This window comes from Choloepus didactylus, chromosome 8 (genome assembly GCF_015220235.1).
Source record: "Choloepus didactylus isolate mChoDid1 chromosome 8, mChoDid1.pri, whole genome shotgun sequence".
Lineage (NCBI taxonomy): Eukaryota > Metazoa > Chordata > Mammalia > Pilosa > Megalonychidae > Choloepus > Choloepus didactylus.
Genome location: NC_051314.1, coordinates 199,822 through 221,454, shown reverse-complemented (window position 1 = coordinate 221,454; position 21,633 = coordinate 199,822). Strand labels below are relative to the sequence as shown.

Sequence of the window (21,633 nt, the reverse complement as noted above, 5' to 3'; positions counted from 1 at the left end):
TCCTCCCTACAGTGCATGGGGGTTTCAATTTCTCCATTCTTGTCAATTTTTTTTTTTAAAGCTATCCTAATGGGTGTGAAGTGGTATCTCGTGGTTTTCATTTGCATTTCCTTAATGGCTAATTAATGTTGAGCATCTTTTCTTGTGTTTCTTTGTCTTCTTCAGGGAATGTCTATCTAAGTCCTTTGCCAATATTTTAGTTGGGTTGTCTGTCTGTTGTTGAGCTGTAAGAGTTCTTTATATATTCTGGATACTAGACCCTTATCACATATACAATTTGCAAATATTTTCTCCCATTTTGTAGTTTTCTTTTCACTTTCTTGATAATGTCCTTTGATGCATGAAAATATTAATTTTGATGAAGTCATTTGCTTACTTTTCTTTTGCTGCTCGTGCTTTTGGTGTATCTTAGAGTCCATTGCTAAATCCAAGGTCATAAGTATTTACCTGTAAGTTTTCTTCTAAGATTTTTATGGTTTCAGCTCTTATTTAGGTTGTTGGTCCACTTCAATTAGTTTTTTGTATATGCCGTGAAGTAGGGGCCCAGCTTCACTGTTTCGCATGTGGATCTCCAGCTGTTACAGCACCATTTGTTGGAGACGGTTTTTTCCCCAACTGAATGGCCTCGACACCCTTGTCAACAATCAGTTGTCTTTAGATTGTGTGTTTATTTCCAGACTCTCGTTTTGATTCTGTTTTTCTGTAAGTCGATCTTTATGCCAGTACCACACTGTTCATGTGATTGTAGCTTTGTAGTACGCTTTGAAATCAGGAAGTGTGAGTTCTCCAACTCTGTTCCTCTTTCTCAAGATTGTTTTGGTTATTTGGGGCCCCTTGAAATTCCATATGAATTTGATGATCAGGTTTACCATTTCTGCAAAAAAAAGCCATTGGAAGTCTGATAGGGATTGAGTTGGATCTGTAGGTCGCTTTGGGCAGAATTGCCATCTTAACATTAGTCTCCTAATCCATGAACATGAGACATCCTTCCATTTATTTAGGTCTTTCATTTCTTTCAGTGATGTTTGTAGTTTTCAGTGTATGAACCTTTCACTCCTTGGTCAGATTTATTTCTAGGTATTTTATTCTTTTGGATGCTATTGTGAATGGAATTGGTTTCTTAATTTCATTTTTGGATTGTTCATTGCTGACATTTAGAAACAACTGTTTTTTGCGTGTTGCTCTTGTACCCTGCAACTTTGCTGAATTCGTCTTTTAACTCTGGTAGTTTTTTGTGTGTGGATTCGTTGGGGTTTTCTCTATATAGGATGATGTCATCTGTGAATAGTAATAGTTTTAATCTTCCTTGCCAGTTTGGATAGCTTTCATTTCTCTTTCTTGTTGGATTGCTCTGGCTAGAACTTTGAGCTAAATGTTGAATAATGGTGATGAAAGTGGGCATCCTAATCTTGTTTCTGATCTTTGGGGGGAAAGTTTTCAGTCTTTTGCCATTGAGCAGGATGTGAGCTGTGTGTTTTTCATAAATGCCCTTTATCTCATTGAGAAAGTTCCTTCTGTTCCTCATTTTCTGAGTGCTTGTATCATGAAGGGATGTTGGAGTTTTTCAAGTGCCTTGTCTCTACCAATCCAGAGGATCATGTGTTTTTTTCCTTCTTCTATTAATGTGTTGTGTTACATTGATTGCTTTTGTTATGTTGAACCACCCTTGCATTTCTGGGATAAATTCCAGTTGGTCATGGTGAATAATCCTCTTAATGCACTGTTGGGTTCAGTTTGCTAGTATTTTGTTAAGGGTTTTCGCATCTATATTCATCAGCAATATTGACCTGTAGTTTTCTTTCCTTGCAATGTTTTTATCTGGCTTTGGTATTAGGGTAATATTGGCCTCCTAGAATGAATTAGGAAGTATTCCATCAGCTCAGTGTTTTGGAAGAGTTTGAGAGAGATTGGTGTTGATTCTTATTTAAATGTTTGTAGAATTCACCCATGAAGCCATTTGGGAATGGACTTTTCTTTGTTGAGAGATTTTTGATTACCAGTTTTAATCTCTGTTTCTTATAGGTGTATTCCTATTCTCTCTAGTAAGTTTAGGTAATTTGTGTGTTTCTGGGAATTTGTCTATTGCACTTAGATTATCTAATTCATTGACAAACAATTGTTCATAATATTCTCTTATAATTCTTTTTATTTCTGCATGGTTGGTAGTAATGTCCTCACTTTCATTTCTTATTTTAGTAATTGGAATCTTCTCTTTTTTCCTTAGTCAGTGTAGCTAAAGATTTATCAATTTTGTTGATTTTTGTTTTCAAAGAACCAGCCTTTGGTTTCACTGATTCTCTTTATTGTTTTTCTATTCTCTGTTTCATTTATCTCCACTTTAATCTTTATTATTTCTTTCCTTCTGCTAGATTTGGGTTTAGTTTGATCTTTTTTTTTTCTAGTTCCTTCAGGTGTGAAGTTGTGCTATTGATTTGAGATCTTTCTCATTTTTAATGTAGGCAGCTATAAATCTCCCTTTGAGCACTTTCATTACATCCCATAAATGTTGGCATGTTGTATTTTTGTTTTCATTTGTCTCAAACTATTTTATAACTTCCCTTGTGGTTACTTCTTTGATCCATTTGTTGTTTGAGTGGGTTAATTTCCACATATTTGTGTATTTTACAGTTTTCTTCTTGTTATTGATTTCTAGCTTCATTCCACTGTGACTGGAGAAGATACTTTGTATGATTTCAGTCTTTCAAGATTTATTGAGACTGATTTTCTGGGCTACTGTCTTATCTATCCTGGAGAATGTCCCATGTTGCACCTGAGAAAAATGTCTATTCTGCTGTTGTTGGGTGGAGTGCTCTGTGTATGTCTGTTAGGTAGTTGGTTTGACCTTGCATCTAAATGTTCTTTCCATTAGTGAAGGTGGTGTATTAAAGTTTCCAACTGTTATGTAGAAATGTGTTGTCTTCCTTCAATTCCATCACTGTTTGCTTTGTGTATTTTGGGGCTCTGTTGTTTGCTACTTATGTGTTTATATTTGCTATATCTTCCTATTGAATTGACCCTTTTGTCAATATATAACATCCCTCTTTATCTCTTATAACAGTTTTTGACTGAAAGTCTATTTTGTCTGTTGTTAGTATAGTCACCCCAGCTCTCTTCTGATGGCTATTTACATGAAATATCTTTTTCCGTGTTCTCACTTTCAATCTATTTGTGTCTTTGGATCTACAAAGGAGTCTGTTGTAGACCATATATAGTGGATCATGTTTTTTTTTTTAACTCACCACCTGCTTTTTAAATAAAGTTTTATTGGAACTCACCATGCCCATTCCCTGTGCATTGTCTGTGGCTGCTTTCATACTGCAATGGTAGATATGAGATTTTGTGGCAGAGACTATAGGGCTCACAAAGCCTGGAATAGTTACTATCTGACCCTTTGCAGCAAAAGTTTGCCAACACTTGGTCTAGAACCTCTTTTACAATTGCCCTGGCTGCAGTTAATAGCAAACGGTCCTATGTATCGGTAGCCTGGTTGTCACATGTAGCTTGGTCCGTCTGTCCTGAAGCCTGTAAAATGGGCAGATCTAAGAGCAGATCTGAGCATCTCTAAGACCTCATTTGGCTGAACAGAGGCACAGGCCCCTAATCCCAGAGGTTGGGTTGGAGGCAGGGAGTATGAGGTATGAGTGGGATGCAGCTTTTCAATAGCATTTGCAGGGTGGCCAGTGGTCCCAGTTTGCCCAGGATTGAGGGAGTCCCTGGGACACAGACTTCCAGTTTTAAACCCAGGGCAGTCCCAGGCAAACCAGGGCAAGTTGATCACCCTCTCTGGCTGCTCAGAGTCTCACCTGTGTCCCCTCACCCCAGTACCATTCAGGGAAACCCCCAGCTATGCGAAGCGCCGGCGGCTGGCTGGTCCTAGTGGCTTGGCGTCTCCACGGCCCCTCCAGCGCTCTGCCAGCGACATCAACCTGAAAGGTGAGGTGCAGCTGGCAGCTTCTCCCGGGCCCTCGCTACGAAGCCTTCCCCACCAGTTGCTGCTCCAGAGGCTGCAGGAGGAGAAAGATCGGGACCGGCCTGGCGAGCAGGAGACCGACATCAGTGGCCATGTGGTGGCCAGGGGCAGCCAGAGCAAGATCAGGTAGGAGAGGGCCAGGGAGGCCCTGAAGGGGTCGAGGCATGTGGGGTGCCAGATCCTGAGCGAGGATGGGGGAGGCCTGACGGTGCTGAACACCTGTGCAGTGATGGGCAAAGCCCCCTCCCCCCAGGCCAGGCTCCAAGGTTGGGGAAGGGAAGGTGAGGTCCAGTGGGTTGTGGTTTCAGGTTGGACCTGGGACGTGCCTGGAGACAGCAGGCACCTGAGGGAGGATGCTGGGTGGAGAGGGCATGGTCAGCCCTGTGGTCAGAAAGGTCACTGTGGTGCAGGGAAGAGGGCAAGGGTGGTGTGGGGCTGGGCTGAATGGCATGGGTCAGCCAGGGGCTGAGGGTGGCTGCTGGTCAGAGTTGGACTCATTGGTTGAGCTGCCTCTTCAGGAGGGCTCTTGACCCAGCCCTGCCCCCCGTGGGGAGCCCTGGTCCATGTGCCACCACCACCTCCCCAAGACTGCAGTTCTCCTCTTTACCACCACCCTAAGCCCACAGACCCTGAGAGACCAGGGACTTGGGAAGGACCATGAGTGGGTGGAGAGGGCGTTGGCTCTGCAGAGGGACTGGCTGGGTCCAAGTGCAGCTCTTGAGTCACTGGCTGTGTGACATTGGACAAGTGGCCCAACCTCTCTGTGCCTGGGTCCCTCAGTAAGATGGGCCTACTCAGAGCCCAGCTGTTTCCTCCAGGAAGCCTTCCTGAAGCACCCTGGGCAGGTGAGGGGTCTCTGTGGGGACCTTCTGTCCATCACAGGCTCTCTCCTCCCTGCTGGACTCCCCTGCCCCTTGAGGGCGGGGACTGTGTGGCTTCCTATGGTTTCCCCAGAGCCAGGCACTCTGAAGGTGCTCAGGATACATTCATTGAATGAATGAGTTCCATGAAGGGCACGTTTTTCATGGTGACAGGGCTCTCATGCTGTTGCCACCCATGCCTGCCGCTGGGCTGGACGCGCACGTCTCGTTTAGCCTGAATGGCGTCCAAGGCTCTGCTCTGTTAAAGCCACCTTTACAGGTGCTTGGGTGGGATGAGCGACTTCTCTGTCATTACAGAGCTAGTGGGCAGCTTGCTGGGCCCCAGTAGACCTGATTCCCACACTCTCCAAGCCTGAGCAGAGTGGGGCACAGGGCTTGGGGTGCAGCACGTGAGAGCCTCGCCCCCTCAGGGCCCTCTCCCGGGTGGTGTCTTCTCTGTGTCTCTGCCTCTGCTAAACGGCGGGCCAGGCCCTGTTCCATGGCTGTGGCATCTGTCCTGCCCCAAATTGAATTCTCCCTTGAAGCTTTTGTGTAGTTCTATGGGATGCTCTAAGGGTTAGACGTCCAAGGGCCCAAAGAAAAACCCCCGAGAGTCTCTGTTTCCCAGAGGTCTGCTCCTGTTTCGGAGCTGCGAGGTTTCCTGCAGAGACGGAAAACCACCGGCTCCAGGCTCACGAGCCTTGTGGGGGAGGCAGGATACTGTGCTTTCACCACCATTTACCAGATGCCTGGTGTGTGCTGGGGGTCCCAACCGGGTCTCAGAAGGACACTGACAGCTGAGACCCAAGGGCCAAGGAGCAGCTGGGTGGGCGGTGATCCAGGTATGGGGCTGCCTTGGTGCATGGCCGAGAGTCTGCAGCCCTCAGAAGGGGTTGAAGGGGCCCTGAGGAGGGGGAGGGCGTTGCAGAGAGAGACCACCTCTGGACAGAGGAGAGGGGTGGCCCAGGGGTGAGACTGATGTGACCAGTGGTGGCTCCATCTCAGCCCCCTGGCCCGCCACCACCCCTAGCACCCCAGAGGGAAGGGAGTTTAATACCCAGGGTCGTGGGAGTTAGGACAGTTCAGGTGTTAGGGACAGCCCAGGGGAGAGAAAGGGAATGCACCCAGCCGTGGGACTGGGGTGCGGGCAGTTCTCATGTTCCAGGGAGCCTGGCCTTTGGCCAAAAAATGTGGACCTGGCCTGCCTGGTCCTAGGGAGCCAGTGCAGGTTTTGGGCTGGGGATCCTGGAGGACTGAGGTCCTGCGTCGTGCCCAAGGGAGGGGCAGCCTGGGGAGGGTGTCATGTTCCAGTGGGACATGGGTCTGGAGGGGCCTGGCAGAGGGTGTGTGGAGGCAGAACCAGAGCCAGCAGGAGCAGGGGGCCCGACCCGCTGGGGTCCTCCTCCTGGCTGGTCAGAGGCCTTCCTCCCCCAGAAGGGTTTTCTGAGGCCTGAAGCCCCTCGACCCAGTCGGCAGTTCCGACCTGGCTGCTTTCTGACCGCGGTCTCCCAACCCCACTCCCCGACACTCTGCTCCTCGCCTCACGCCCCTACGCTGACCCGGTGGCCGCTGGCTGCGGGGTCCTCGGAGGAGAGGCGGGGGTGGGGGTGGGGGGTTAGGGGGGGGGCGGGGCGGCTGGGAAGCGGGCGGGGGGTGGGGGAATGAGGAGGGGGGTGGGGGGGGTGAGGGGGGGGGGGAGGGGGCGGGGGCTGGGAAGGGGGGGGGGGCGGTGGGAAGGGGGCGGGGGGAGGGACCGGAAGCCGCAACGCAAAGCAGAGGGAGGAAGAAGAGGAAGCGGGCGGGGGGGGGGGGGCGGAGGAGAGAGGCACGAGGAATGGAGGAGGACGGGCGCACGGGAGAGCAGCACGCGGAAACAGCGAACTGAGGGGCGATGTGAGATGGCGGGAGAGGGAGCGGGCGCGCGGTGCGGCCCATGGAGCGGCCCCCGGGCGGGCCCCAGGCGGGCGGGCGGGCGGCGGCGGGCGGCGGGCGGCGGGCGCTGCGGCGGCGGGCTGCGGTGAGGCCGGCGGCGGGGCCGGGCCGGCGCGCCATGGAGGGCCCGTGCGCCGGACTTTGCGCGTGCCCGCTGCGCGCACGGCATCGCGTCCGTCACCTACGTGTTCGTCTACAGCCCGAGCGGCCCCGGAGGCCCCGGCCCCGCGCCCGGCCCTGGCCCGGCGCCCCCCGCGCCCCCCGCGCCGCCGCCCCGGGGCCCGAAGCGGAAACTTTACAGCGCGGTCCCCGGCCGCAAGTTCATCGCCGTGAAGGCGCACAGCCCGCAGGGCGAGGGCGAGATCCCGCTGCACCGCGGCGAGGCCGTGAAGGGTGAGGGCGCGGGGCGCGGGCGCGGGGCGGGGCGGCCGGCGGGGGGCGCGCCCGGGGGCGGTGGCGCGCGGGGCCGGGCCGTTTCGGGGGTCTCTGTCGCCGCAGGGGCCCCTGGGGTCCTGACCCTCCTTAGGGGCGCGTCCGCGCTCGGGATGCCTGGTGTCAGTGCGAAGGGCTCTGGCAGGGAGGGGTGCCTGTCTGGGTTGCTGCCGCGCGGGTCCTCTGGGTCCTCTGTCGTTGCAAAGATTCCTCTGTCATTTTGGGGGTTTTCTGAGTCCTGACAGAAGCGCCTCTCTTGCTACAGGGGGTGTTTCTGGGGTCTCTGTGTTGGAAGGACCCTATCCCATTGCAAACCTTCCTCTCGTGATGGGGTTCCTGGGTCACTTCTGTGATTTCTTCATTGGAAACCGTTGTGATAAGGGGGGACCCTGGGCTCCTCTCATTGTGGGGGTGTATCTGTGGCAATTCTGTGGGGTTTCTGAACTGTGAGGTTTTCTGTCTCTGGGAGTTTCTGTTTTCTGGGGTCTCCTGCTTAAGTGAGGGAGGGATGTTGTCCATCCTCAGGGGTGCCTGACGTCCCTGGGAGACCGAAGAGGACACTGGGCTCTGTGCAGCATTGGTCTTGGCCATTGTGTGGCCTAGTCCTCCGGCCGCAGTGTGGTGACCCCTGGGGCGGGCGGCAGGGCAAGGGTGGATTTTGGTTCAGTTGGTGGGTTGAGGGGGTCACCTGGAGGGGGCAGTAGCAGGAGTGTGCTCCCAGCCTCTGCCTCCATGTCCTCCTGTCCCCCACATGCCCATCCTGTGCTTCGCCCATCTGTTTGCTTTTCTATTCTGTGTTGATCCCAAAATCTTCCCAGGGAGAGACCTGGGAGGATGTAAGGATGGAGGGGAAGGAAAGAGAAGGGGTGGAGAGCCTGATGTGATGGAAGGAGAGGGTAGAGTAGGTTGGGGGGACTGCCCCGAAGTGGTGGGGGCAGGTGTACATGTGTGTGTGGGGTAACCTGGGATAAGGGGCAGAGTGGGGTGGGGGTGGCCTGGGTGGGGCGTGCCCAGCCCCCCGCACTCCCCTGATGGCCTGCCTGGCTTCTGTCCCCCAGTGCTCAGCATTGGGGAGGGCGGATTCTGGGAGGGGACGGTGAAGGGCCGCACTGGCTGGTTCCCGGCTGACTGCGTGGAGGAGGTGCAGATGAGGCAGTATGACACGCGGCACGGTGAGTGACCCCGACCTTGCCTTTCCGGGTTCCCTTTGGTCTTGCATGGAGCTAAACCCACATGGAAATCCACACAGAGGAGACCACATGAATACATACACATGCTTCACACACAGACCGTGGACACGACACAGTCACACGGACGCACGTGCCCCTGTGCGTTTCACCCACAGTGGAGGGGCACGCGTGTGAAGTGCCTGCAGGACAGCTGCCTGCGTGGACCTGCACCCCTGCTGTCTAAGTGAGTGCATCCCACACAGCCACTGAAAGTCTAGGTGCTTAGAAAATGCAATTCCTGCATGGCCGACAGGCAAGTAAAGGAGGTCAGCGTGAGGAGAGAGGCACCCTTCCAAAGTGGACAGATTGTCAGAGTGGGTGAGCAGGGAGGCCTAGGGCCAGCCAAGAGGAAATGAGGCCAGTCAGACCCGAGGGGCTCTTGGGTGCCCTGGGGCCTTGCAGGTTTGGGGCAGCAGGTGAGGGTTGGGAGGACATCAGGGCAAAGCTGCAGCCCCCTGTGCTGGCTCATGGACCTCCAGGAAGGGCCCCTCTGGGCCTTGCTGATGAAAAGGGGTTCTGCTCTTTTGTGGTCCCCAGGCCAGAGCCAACTACGTGCCTGGGACCCACCTTTGCAGTGAGCTCTCAGGGGGTCCTAGGAGGCCATCAGAGGACAAGGGAAGGCCCTTCGGAGCAGCAGTCACTGGAGGGTACAGCAGGCCTGGGGCCTGTGTGGGCCGTGTGTCTCGAGTGAAGGCCCACACGTTGCCTCCTGTGCAGGGGAAGGGATGAGCCAAGTGCTTGTGCCTCTCTTTGGTGGTGAGGGAGGAGTGTCTCTGCGTTGGGTGGGAGCGTGACCCCTGCCCTGACCTGTGCAAGCACCGTCTGTCACTCGTCTGCTCCCCGAGACGCCCTCGAGCTCAGGGGACAGGCCCCCCTTGGCTCTGCCTTCGGAGAGCTGGCAGGGCGGGTGGGAACATGGGGAGGCAAGCAGCAGGGTTGGGAAAAAGAGGCAGAGGAGGTTTCAGGGGTTCTGGCCCCAGGGCTGATCGGGTCGCCTGTGGGCTGGGGAGACTCGAGGCCTGCCCTCTGGGAGTCGGGGTGATGCTGCCACCACTGAGCCAGGAGCAGGACCTGGGGCCCTGTGGTGGGGATGGACATTCTGCTCTGAGAACCGCTGGAATCTGGGGGTGTTGGACACAGGCCCGAAGCTGAGCGGTGAGGTCTGGCCGGAGCCAGAATTTGAGAATAGCAAATGCTTCTCAGGGGTTCACCACGTGTGGGCTGAGAGCAGGACTGGGGGAGGGGTGCCGTCCCACCTCTGCAGTCCCTCGCAGCCTGGGGAGCAGGTGCACACACCTCAGTACAGCTGCTGTGGCAGAGGCGTGCAGGCCCGGGGAACGTAGGCCTGTGTTGGCCTGGAGGAGTCAGGGAGGACTGCAAGGGGGTGGCAGCACCTGAGCTGCACCTCGAAGGCCAGCCGGGCATCCCATGTGGGGCAGGGCAGCGAGCAGCCCGGGGCCCCAGGGGAACGTGCCGCTCCAGGGTGCTGGCTCTGTTTTAAGTGCTTTTTCATCTGAGACGTCATGGGCTCATGGCAGCCGTCTTGGGAGGGGGCCCAGTTATTCCATCTATTTTTTTTTTTTAATATTCATTTTATTGAGATATATTCGCATCTTTAGGAGGAAACTGAGTCATGGTGGGGGTGGGTCCCTGCTCCCAAGGGGGGGATTGTGGTTTGCCTTGGGTGGTTGGCTTCAGGGTCTGCGCTTGTCGCTGCTGTATTTCGTGGGCTGCGGGAGGGGAGGGCAGGAGTGGGCATGCGGCCGGTTCTTCAGGGGTCAGGGCGGTGGAGAGCCCAGGGAGAGGCTGTCATTTAAAAGAAAAAATTTTTTTTTAATCAGAGTACACCCTGGCTAAGAAGCCATGGCTTTTTAAAATTTTATTATTATTTTTTTTAGCAAATATAGATCTTTATTTTCATCCTGTATTTACATAAAAGGTAGCATAGTGTGGGTTAGCCTGCTCTTTGCTTTTCCTGCTTAACAAGATGACGGGGAATTTCTCCATATAAATAGAGTCTTTCTTGTTTTGTCACCTGGAGTCCCGTGGGAAGATCAGGCCTTGCGGAAAGTGGTGAGCTGGACCATTTCCTCAGGAACCGCAGGTGCCGTCCCAGAGACAGGGGCCTGGGGACAGCAGGACTCATTCTCCCGGGGGTTCGGGTTGAGCAGGGCCGGCCACAGTGCGTTTAACTCGCCTTTTCTAGGCGCCTGCAGCTGTCTCAATTGTGTGGGTTGTTTGGGGTTCGTGCGATGGCCACGCAGGGCGCCCAGCTGTGCAGAGGAGGGCAGGGTGGTCACAGTGGTCCAACGTCATGGCACAGTGCCCAGGCTAACCCGGTGTAGGAACGAAGGAGCTGGAGACCTCGGGACAATTACCAGGCTCCAGGAAAGGGGTGACTCTGGGGGAGTGTCAGGAGCTGTGTCAGTAAGTAGGAGTGTTTGGGGGTGGGAGAGGAGAGGGTCTGCTGGGAGCCCGTCTGCCTGGAGTGGGGAGCAACAAGTGGCCTCCCCCCAACTCCGCTGTGGGCCCCATGGCTTTCTGGCTGGAACCTCTGATCAGGATCCAGGGGCTGAGCTCTGCCAGAGGCCAGAGGGCAGCTCGGGAACAGGAATCTGCTTCCAACAGGCCCAACTCCAACAAAAAGATCTGTTTCTGGGCTTGGAGTATGGACAAGGGAAGGGCTTAGAAACCAAGGAGGGGGACACTGCGAGAAGCCCCGGGCCAGCGGTTCCCATGCATCCCCCTGCACTCACCCAGGCAGACGCCACACGCCGCCTTGACCCCTCCCTGCAGTACGGGGGAGTGGAGGGAGTTGAGGCGGAGAGAGTGGATTTGCAAGGAGAAGAAATGGTCAGAGGGAGCTGGGGACGTGCTGGAGGCCAGCTGGGCGCTGTCCGGGCCCGTCCCCCGACTCTCCCTCGTTTCCGGTGCAGGTGCAGCTGTCATTTGGGTCATCTGGGGGTGTGGTCATGTTGGGTGTTTTCCATTCAGCTGGCTTTTAGGTGCCTAATAAAACTGGAAGATGACTACGTATTATGTAATAAGTACAAGTTCTTTGACAAAATCTGGATGCTGGGGAACTGCAGTTTGGGGCACGCTTCTGCAGGCAGGCAGGCTCATGAGCATCTCTGTGGCCAGGTGGATGTGGAGGAAGGTGGGGTGGAGGCAAGGCAGTGTCTGATGCCACCTGAGTGATGTGAGGTCCTGGAACGGCGGGAAGGATGGGGGCCTGTACAGTGCAGAGGGCACCAGCCGTGATTAGGAATATGTGGGAGAGGAAGGAGGGGGAGGATGAGTGCTTGGCAGGATGCCAGGGCACCACAATTACAGGCCGCCAGAACCCAGGGGCCCCTCCAGGGTGAGCTTTCCAATGCTATAAAAGAGAAGCTTTACTGAAAATCTTACAAAATCAGAGTCAGGGTCCCTAAATCTAGACCAATATTTTTCCTGACATGTGTGTCTTGTGATATTAATAGGAGCTCTTTCTTCCGTCTGTCCAAATTACTGCTGTAACCATCCATCTCCTTACATCCATTTTTCTACCCACTTACCCACCTATCCACCCCCTCTTCCATCCGTCTGCCCATCCACCCAGCCACCCTCCCCACCCCCGTCTGTCTACCCACTCAATCCATCCATCCGCCTATCCATCCATCCATCCATCCATCCACCCACTCCCTTATCCATCTGTCCGTCCATCCATCCATCCATCCATCTGTCCACACGCCCCCTCATCCATCCCTCTATCCGTCTACCCACCCACCCATCCATCCATTCATCCATTTGTCTGTCCATGTGTCCATCCACCCACCCAACCATACAAGCATCCAACCAGCCACCTCCCTACCCACCCACCCTCCCAACCAGCCACCTGTCTCCCCTACTCATCTATCCATCCGTCAGTTGATCCATTCATCCGTCCATCTACTAACTACCCATTCCATCTATCCATAAATTGATCCATCCATCCATCCATCAGTCAGTCCATCCATCAACCTGCCTATCCACCTGTCTCCCCAGTCTGTCTGTCCATCCACCCAGATGTCCACCCACCCACCTATTCACCCACCAGTCTACCCATGCAGTCCTTCCATTCATCTGATGATCCATCTATCAGTGTACCCATCAATTACCCACCCAGTTCATCTATCCATAAATTGGTCCATCCATCCATAGTCAATCTGTCCATCCATCAACCTCCCCACCCACCTGTCTACCCACTGTCTCTTCAACCATCCAGCTGCCCACCCATCCACCTTCCACTTGTCTACCCAGTCCATCCATTTCCCCCTCTATCCACCCCTTCTTCCACCAGTCCATTCTTCCATCCATTCATATATCCATTTAGCCTTTGACTCACCCACCCATCAACCGATGCAGTCCATCTGCCATCCATCTATAAATTGCCCCATCTATTTACCCATCTGTTCATATCTGTCTGTCCTTTGACCCATTCATCTGTCTGTCTCTTTCTTCTTCACAACTTCAATCCACCTATCCACTTATATATATCAACTTAATTTTTCTTTTTTAAATGAATAGAGCCTAAACTTTTAGAACAAATGACATTACTAAGACAAGCTGTGGTGGTTCCTCTCCATTTACTTTTTAAAAATAATTTATCTATTTTTAGATTTGATAAAATACACATAACATAAAAATCATTTTAACCATTTTAAGTGGGCAATGCTTTGACATTAAGTACATTGACAATCTGTGTTATCTTTCACCACCATCTATTTCCAGACTATTTTCATCATCCCAAACCCAAACTCAGGCTCATTTTGCAATAGCTCCCCATTCCCCCTTCCCCCATCCCTGGTACCCACTATTCTGCTGTTTGTCTCTATGAATTTGATTATTGTAAGTATTTCATATAAGAGAAATGACACAATATTTGTCCTTTTATATTTGGCTTATTTTGCTCAACATGTCTTCACGGTTCATCTATGTTGTAGCACATACTGGCCCCTTCCTTCTGTTTACAGCTGAATAATCCATTGTATGGATAGACCACATTCACCTTTCGACGGGCACTTGGGTTGCTCTCTCCTTTTAGCTGTTGTGAATATTGCGGTGATGAACACTGGTGTGCAAATATCTGTCTGTGTCCCTGCTTTCAGTTCTTCCGGGTGTGTACCTAAGTGTGGAATTGCCAGCTCATATGGTAATTCCGTGTCTAATTTTCTGAGGAACCATCCGGCTTCTCCACAGTGGCTACTCCATCTTATATCCTCGGCAGTAATGTAGGAGGTTCTCCACATCTTGCCAGCACTTGTTACTTTCCATAAAAAAAAAAAAAAAGATATTCTAGTGGATGTAAAGTGGTATCTCATTGTAGTTTTAATTTGCATTTCTCTGATGGCTAAAGATATTGAGCATCTTTTCATATACTTACTGGACATTTGGATATTTCTTTGGAGAAACATCTATTCAAATCTTGGCGCATTTTTAAATTGGGTTGTTTGAGTTTTCATTGTTGAGTTGTAGGAGTTCTTAATATATTCTGGATATTAAACTCTATCAGATACATGGTTTCCAGATATTCTCCCATTCTGCTAGTTGTCTTTTCACTTTTTTAATAATGTTCTTTGGTGCACAGAAGTTTTTAATTTTGATGAAGTACACTTTATTTTTTTCCTCTGTTGCTTGTGCTTTTAGTGTAAAATCTAAATCTTTGCCTACTATAAAGACCCGAAGGTATTTCCGTATGGTTTTTTGTAAGAGCTTTATACTGTTACCTCCTATATTTAGGTCTTTGATCCATTTTGAATTGATTTTTGTATATGGTGGGAGGTGGGGGGCCACATTCGTTCTTTTGCTTGTGGATTTCTAGGTGTCCCAGCAACATTCCATTTACTTTTTGATTCGTCCTCTATGCACTTCTTATCCTTCCACCCCTCCATCCATCTTCCACTCCACTCATCTACACTTTGACCCACCTGGCCAGTTGTCCATCTGTCTGTCCATCCAGCCAACATTTGGAGAGCCTGTTAGGTTCTGTGCTAGAGACAAATAGATACAGCCCTTACCCTCAAGAAACTCATTATTAGTGGGGGGATAGGCCATCAAAAGTTGTGGGTTCCCTCTCTGATCTTTTTTCCTACCATTCTTTCTTGCACTCTTTATCTTGAGGTCTCTGCCGCGACTGCTTCCTCTGTTGGAATGTCCCTTAGCCCCGTAACCACGGCCTGCACTCTAATGTCACGCCCTTTTCTAACTCGTGTGACTCCCACTGATCTGAAAACTAATTGTCCCTTCAAGCACGTGCCAGCATTTGACATGTTGTGTTTTTCCATATTTATTGTCTATTTACTCTTTTCTTTAATAGATTGTAGACTCCATGAGGTCAGAGACTTTGTCCTGTTCGCTGTTGTATTCCCAGAGCCTAAAACAAACAGTACCTGGTACTAGTCGGAGCTCAGCAAATATTCTGTGAATGAGTAATTGAATCTCCAGAAATGTGAAAATGAGAGTCAGTGATGGAGGCGTTGTGGGCCCTTTCGGGCAGGGCACCAGGATGAAATGTGAGGCTGAGCTGGAGGTAGAGGTGCTGGGAAGCGAGAAAGAGAGGTTGTCGACGCTGGGGTGCAGGTGAAGTCTGCCTTACAGGTGGCCAGAGAAGCAAGTCTGGATCAGGAAGGAGGTGGGGAGTGGACCTTGCAAGCTTGGAGATGAGCAAAGCCGGAGGGGACAGCAGGCTTGGTGATGGCCATGGGGGACTTGATGGAGAAGGCTTGGTGGTGTGTAGTGATCAGGGAAGGGGACCCAGACCCCTGCGCCCTTCAGAGGCAGGGTCTGGGACATGGGACCCTATAAGGGAGTGTGAGGAAACTGTGGCTGTGAGAGATTCTGTGAGACACCAGCCACGTCTGTGCCAGTGCACAGCACTTGACCATGACCATGCTCACACACACACACACACACACACGTGCATGGCCACAGCACTTGACCACGACCGTGTTTGCACACACACATACATGCATGACCACAGCACTTGCATACAACCGTGCCCGCGCACACACACGAACATGGCCACAGCACTTGACCATGACCATGCTCACACACACACACACACGTGCATGGCCACAGCACTTGACCACGACTGTGCTTGCACACACCCTTGTATGACCACACCACAGCACTTACACGACTCCTCACACATCCACACATGTGCAAGAGCACAACACTTAACCACACTCACACACACAAACATGCATGAGCACAACATTTATGGCCAGCCATGCTCATGCATACACGTGCACAATGCTTAGCACGTAACTGTTCACATACATATGCACGAACATGGGACTTACACATGACCGTTCTCACACATGTGCCTGAGCACAGCACTTACACATGGTTGTGCTCACACACACATACATGCACAAGCACACCCCTTCTTTGCTCTCAGCCCTGGTGCTGACTCTGTTGGAGCCCCCCCTTGTCTCAGGGCTCAGCTGCAGTCTGTCCCCACAGAGAGTGAGGGTACTGCTGTCTCCCCCAGACTTCAGAGCCAGACTCCAAGCATGGTCCCCTCAGCCTTCCTGCCTCTGAGCCTCAGGGCTCCAGGACCTGGGTCCCCCCCGCCATCCCAATTCCACCTGGTCATAACCAGGCCAGCGGGTGTGCACGGGGAGACTGGTAACCAGCACACTTGAGGGGGCAGCTCAGCCAGTCGGAGGACACAAATCCTCCATCAGTTCCTGATGCCCCCTTCAGAAACTCGCGAGGACCGGACGAAGCGGCTCTTCCGCCATTACACAGTGGGCTCCTATGACAGCCTCACCTCCCACAGGTACGGGCTCAGGGCGACGCTGCTGGTGCAGCTGGGCTGGGGCAGAGGGAGGCCGAGGGCAGGTTGCAGGGGCCGGGGTATCAGGAGGGAGAGGAGAGAGCGGAGGGGTGCCTCAGCCCACCCTCCGCCCTTCTGCCTTCGAGCCCCTGTGGGTGGCCTGGGCCTGGGGGACAGTCTGGGGCCCGCGTGGGATTGGCATGGCCGGCCGTGGGCCCTGGCCCCGCTCACCCTCCCTGCTTTCCTTCATCAGTGACTATGTCATCGAAGACAAGGTGGCCGTCTTGCAGAAGAGGGATCACGAGGGCTTTGGCTTCGTACTCCGAGGGGCCAAAGGTGACTTGGGTGATGGTCAGGGGCGCCGTGGGGGGGGGGGGCTGCCTTTCCTCTCTGCCCCCTCCTCGTCGTCCTGCTGAGGCTGGGACTCTCTTCTTGGTTTGGAGCCCCGTAGAAGGCAGCGATCCTGCCCGTTTTGTTTTCCACTGTCTTGGCTGTAGGGGTGTGCACCAGAGTGGGGGTCTTTTGGTGCCAGGTGGGGTGTCCACGGGTTCCTGGGCCCCACCGTCTCGTCCTTGCAGCTGCTTCCGGGCAGCACCTTCGGGGTCACCCGGCCCCCCACTGCCACGTCTTGCGTGTTGAACTGCTTGCGGGGTTCCTCACGGCCCCTGCCCTGCCCTGCAGCGGAGACCCCCATCGAGGAGTTCACGCCGACACCCGCCTTCCCCGCGCTGCAGTATCTGGAGTCGGTGGACGTGGAGGGCGTCGCCTGGCGGGCCGGGCTGCGCACCGGGGACTTCCTCATCGAGGTGAGGGCCCGGGGGCCCCGGGGGATGCGCGGGGCCCGCGCCCGCCCGCCCTGCGCCCACTCGCCGTCCGTCCCCAGGTGAACGGGGTGAACGTGGTCAAGGTCGGACACAAGCAGGTGGTGGCCCTGATCCGCCAGGGCGGGAACCGCCTGGTCATGAAGGTCGTCTCGGTGACCAGGAAGCCTGAGGAAGACGGGGCCAGGCGCAGAGGTGAGGGGCTCGGCTGGGGGCCCTGACCCCTGACCCCTGACCTCCGGCCCCGCCCCCGGCGGGCCCCGCCTGCGGCCGCGCGCCCCGCCCCGCCCCCGCCTTCCCGGCAGCCCCGGACCCGCGCCCGCCCTCCGCGCGGCAGCAGCTGCCTGGAGGCCGGCGTTGCCATGGCGACCGCGAGGTTGACGCCGCCGCCGCTGCCTGACTGCCGGCGGGAGGGGGAGGGGCGGAGCCTGCGGGGAGAGGAGCCGCGCGCAGCCCCGAGGCTGTGCCCCCCGCCGGCCCGGCGCCGCGAGACCCCCAGCCCCCACCGCATGGCTCTGGGCCCCCCCGGCCGGCGCCCCGAGCCCGCAGGGCCGGCCACCCCCGCCGGGGCCCGTGACCGCCGCCCCACCGGCGCCATGAAGAAGTTTGCGTCCAGCCGCAGCCTGAACAAGATGCTGGCCCAGTGCGACTCGTCCTCGCGGGAGTACGAGGAGATCCAGGCCGTGGAGCGCAAGTGGCACCTGCACCTGGCCACGCCGCGCCGCCTCCTGCTGGACAGGAGGGCCAAAGCCTCCCTCTTCTTTGCAGCCCCCCCGCCCCCCAAGAGGGCCCCCAGCACCACGCTGACCCTCCGCTCTAAGTCCATGACGGCCGAACTGGAGGAGCTTGGTGAGCACGGGGGTGGGCCGGCGGGCCGGCGCAGTGGAGGGAACAGACGGGAAGAGCGGCAGCCCAGGGGAGCGGTGGGGACAGATGGGAGGACGGACCGCCCAGGGCAGCAGTGGGGATGGATGGACAGCCAGACAGACAGTCCAGGGCAGCGGTGGGGTGGACAGGAGGACAGACCGCCCAGGGGAGTGGTGGGGATGGATGGGTGGACAGGCAGGCAGGTGGACAGCCCACAGAGATGGGAGGACAGATAGCCCTGGGGAGACAGACCAAGGACAGGTGGACACAAGCAGGAAGAAAGTCAGGGCTGAGGCCAGGCAGAGACTGAGAGGTGAATGCAAGGATGCGCAGATGGACAAACAGGTCAGAGGGGCAAATGGGTAGGATGCTGGTGCAGTGGGGAACTTGGAAATCTGTGGGGTTGTCATTGGGCTGGTGCCTGGATGGGGTGATGGGCTGGGCAGTGGGGCAGCTGGGGAGCGGGACCTGGGTCTACCAGATGTGTTGTGTTTGCAGAGGTGTGTACGTCTTGCACAGGTGTGTGTGTGTGCATGTGTGCTACCTCTGTGCTCTCCATGTCCCTGTCCTATGCCAGCAGGGGAAGGAGCCCTGGGAGCGGAGGGGGAGGGGTCATGCTGGGCACCAGCTGTGTGACCTTGGTGTTACTTCACCTGTTGCACCTGCAGCAGTGACAGCACTGAGACTGCTGAGCTAATGGCCTGTGACAGCCAACAGGACAAAGATGGGAGGGGCTGTGTGTGCTGCAGAAGTTGCGCCCCCTTCATGGGGCTTTTAATGGAACCGCGTTGGGGGCGTGTCCTGACACAGGTGACTGTTAGCCTCATTGGGGGCGTGTCTCTCCCAGGTGACCGTTAGCCTCACCTGGGGCATGTCCTGGCACAGGTGACCACTGACAGCTATGTTGGGGGCAAGCCCTGACCTTGTCCTGACACAGGTGACTGTTGAACAGGCTGAGCTTTAGCCCTGGACCCAGGCTTGGTTTTGCCCCCATCCATCCCTGATCCTGGCCCAGAAAATCATCCCTGCTCCTGGTCATGGATTGAGCCCTGACCATGGCCTGGCCACAGGTCAAACCTGCTCTCATCCTATGCACATGCTCTTGACTGTGGGTTCATTGCATATGGAGAACAGATGGGAAGAAAGACCAGGCTGACATGGTCAAGAGCTCTTTCCTTATAAAAGCACGAAACTAAATAAAAGTAGCCCATTCAAAGCAAAGAAAGAGGAATCTCGGTCTCAGAAGTGGAGAAATCAAAGCCAGGGAGTCCAAGGAAGCTGATGCGTCCATGCCTGTGAGGACTTTGGACTGGATATAGGTCCCAAGGGCAAGGGTTTGGGTCGGTATCGTCCACCCCAAGACCAGGAGGTACAGCTGTGGACCCACTCAAGAAAGAGCTGGAGTTAGCATCAGGAGAACTGGAAATCCTAGAAGAATGTGAAAGACACAGTGAAATAAAACATTCAAATTGTTAAAAAGAGTAAAAGAACTAACAACTTAGAATGAAAAAACAAGACAGTCCAGAAAAAGAATAAGCGTGTTTAAAAATGATCCTAAAAGAACTTTTAATGAAACAGAAAATCTGGTTACCAAGATTAAAAACTCCATGGATGGGACAAATGGTATTCTCAACTCAGCTGAAGAAAGAAGCAGCAAACTGGAAGATAGAGCTGGGGAAATCACCCAGAATGCCACAGAGAAAGATAAAGACATGCAGAATATTGAAGAATGGGCGAGAGACGTGGAGAACAAATGGGAAAATGTACCTAATGGAGTCTCAGCTGGACAGAATAAAAAGAATGGCAAGCAATGTTTGAACAGAGTAAATGGCTAAGAACTTTCTAAAATTCATTATGACATGAATCTCCACTTTGAAGAAATAGACATCCTGACCAGGGAAGTAAAAACAGATCCACACCTAGAGCCATCGTTGTAAAACTTGAGAACACCATGGACAGAGGGAAAAGCTGGATTGCTTACAAAGGAATGGTGATTCGATTTACAGCAGTAGCAGAGAGCAGGAGATGGAGCAGTATCTGCAAAGTGTGGAGGATTCTGTGCCCGGCCAAGCCTGCTCCTTTAGAGCCTCACCCGGAGCCCCAGGGCTCCAGGGCCCGTCCTGGGGAGCTGCCCCGGCACCGACTGAGGGTCCAAAGCGGTTGGCAGACTGATACCAGCTGGCAGTGGTGGGCGGCCCTGGAGTGTCCAACTCACGCTCAGCCCCGTGTTCTGCCTGGGACCCGGCCCGCGAAGGTGGACGAATCGCGTTCTGCCCTCTGAACTGCTTTCGTCCGAGGGTCCAAGACCAGAACGGAAGACCCTCCTTTCTGACTCAGGTTCCCACCCCTCTGGGCACGACCTCATGATGGGGGTCCGGGGGGGGGGTTCTGCAGACCTGTCTTACGGAGGTCATTCTCAGGGTACTCTCTTGCTCACCAGGTTTTCCCAGGAGAAATTGACACTTTGGGGTCTATGTAACTTCCTGGGTCCCTTGTTCTTTTGTCGTGAAAGCGGAAAGACACTTGTAACATCAGCGGTCGCTGGGACTGGCCTCAGTCTGGAAACACACTTGACCCGTCCTTTAGTTTGAAACGTGCTCTGCACAGAATGCTCAAGGGTGACCCTGGAACTTTGTCTTTATAGGGGTCTTGCCCTTTTTCTAAACAAACCCAGATTGAACTGAGTATGGCTTAGTTGTGCAGGGAGTTCTCCGCAGGCGTGCATGGGTGTGCATGCATGTGTGTGTGCATGCGTTTACATGCGTGTGTGCACATGTGTGCACATGTGCAAGTGCATGTTCTTGCTCGTGGTTGTTTCTTTCTTGAGTTTCAAGCCGTTTACTGACTCAGCATTTGGGAGGATTTGTCACTCACAGTCTGATGTGGAGGTATAGGCTGGGGGTGAAGTGGGGAGGGGTCCTGGCTGCAGATGGTTGGGGAAGGTGTGGGCTGGGGGGTGGATGCAGGGAGTGGGATGAAGCCTGCCTCTTACCCCGTTTGCTCTGTTTCTTGATTCCAAGCCTCAATTCGGAGAAGAAAAGGGGGTGAGTCACGTGCCTGTGAGGGTCTCCCGGTCAGTCCCCAGGGCCCCGGCTTTGCCTGACCCTTGTGCAGGCGAGTGTCATCCTTCTCCCTGGGAAGCTGCTGGGGGGGTCACAGGAGGACTTGGGGACGGACAGGAGGCTCAGGCCTGGGAAGGGGTCAGGGATAGCTGCAGCCTTGGCCACTTGGAGCTAGAGGCAGGCGGCCATACCCGGGGGGTGAGCGCTCCATGTCCCTGGCTGCAGGGTCACCCCTTGGTGACAGTTCCTTTAGGGCAGGGCCTGGGGCCCACGGCACTGGGGACAGAACTTGGAGCCCCTCTGCCCAAGCCGACCCTCAGGCTGTGGACATCACCTAGCACCCCCTTCAGGCCTCACCGCCTGCACCCTTCTGGGGCTGCTTCCTGCCTGTCCAGCCTGGTTGCGGGAGCCATGCAGGGTCTGATGAGGTCTCTCTGCCCTTGTCCAGTGCATAGGGGGTTATGGCCCAGATGGAAGCCCTGGTCTCTGGGGGTCTCCTGACCCAGGCCCCAGGTCCAGCGCCGGCCCCTTTTCCTCCTTCTCGGACCCGTGGCCCCTCCGTGCTGGTCCTCTCTCCTCTCCTCCCCGCCTGGGGGTGTCTTCGCTCATTTGTCCACCTGCCCAGGGCCCCCCAGTCCGTCGCGTGGGTTCCCCTGAGGCCT

General features: G+C 54.4%; 1 protein-coding gene across 5 annotated transcripts in view; it reads left to right on the top strand.

Moving 5' to 3' along the window:
* SHANK3 (SH3 and multiple ankyrin repeat domains 3) overlaps positions 1–21,633 on the top strand; it is a 44,550-nt gene that overhangs the window by 7,363 nt on the left and 15,554 nt on the right. For 4 of the 5 annotated variants that reach the window (XM_037848284.1, XM_037848286.1, XM_037848288.1 and 1 more), the window contains exons 10-18: positions 3,823–4,096; positions 6,962–7,155; positions 8,253–8,366; positions 16,149–16,224; positions 16,475–16,557; positions 16,903–17,027; positions 17,105–17,237; positions 17,811–17,891; positions 20,930–20,953. In XM_037848284.1, the coding sequence (XP_037704212.1) occupies positions 3,823–4,096; positions 6,962–7,155; positions 8,253–8,366; positions 16,149–16,224; positions 16,475–16,557; positions 16,903–17,027; positions 17,105–17,237; positions 17,811–17,891; positions 20,930–20,953 (1,104 nt within the window). The remainder of the gene's footprint in view (positions 1–3,822; positions 4,097–6,961; positions 7,156–8,252; positions 8,367–16,148; positions 16,225–16,474; positions 16,558–16,902; positions 17,028–17,104; positions 17,238–17,810; positions 17,892–20,929; positions 20,954–21,633) is intronic. The other variant, XM_037848285.1, reaches the window with a different exon arrangement.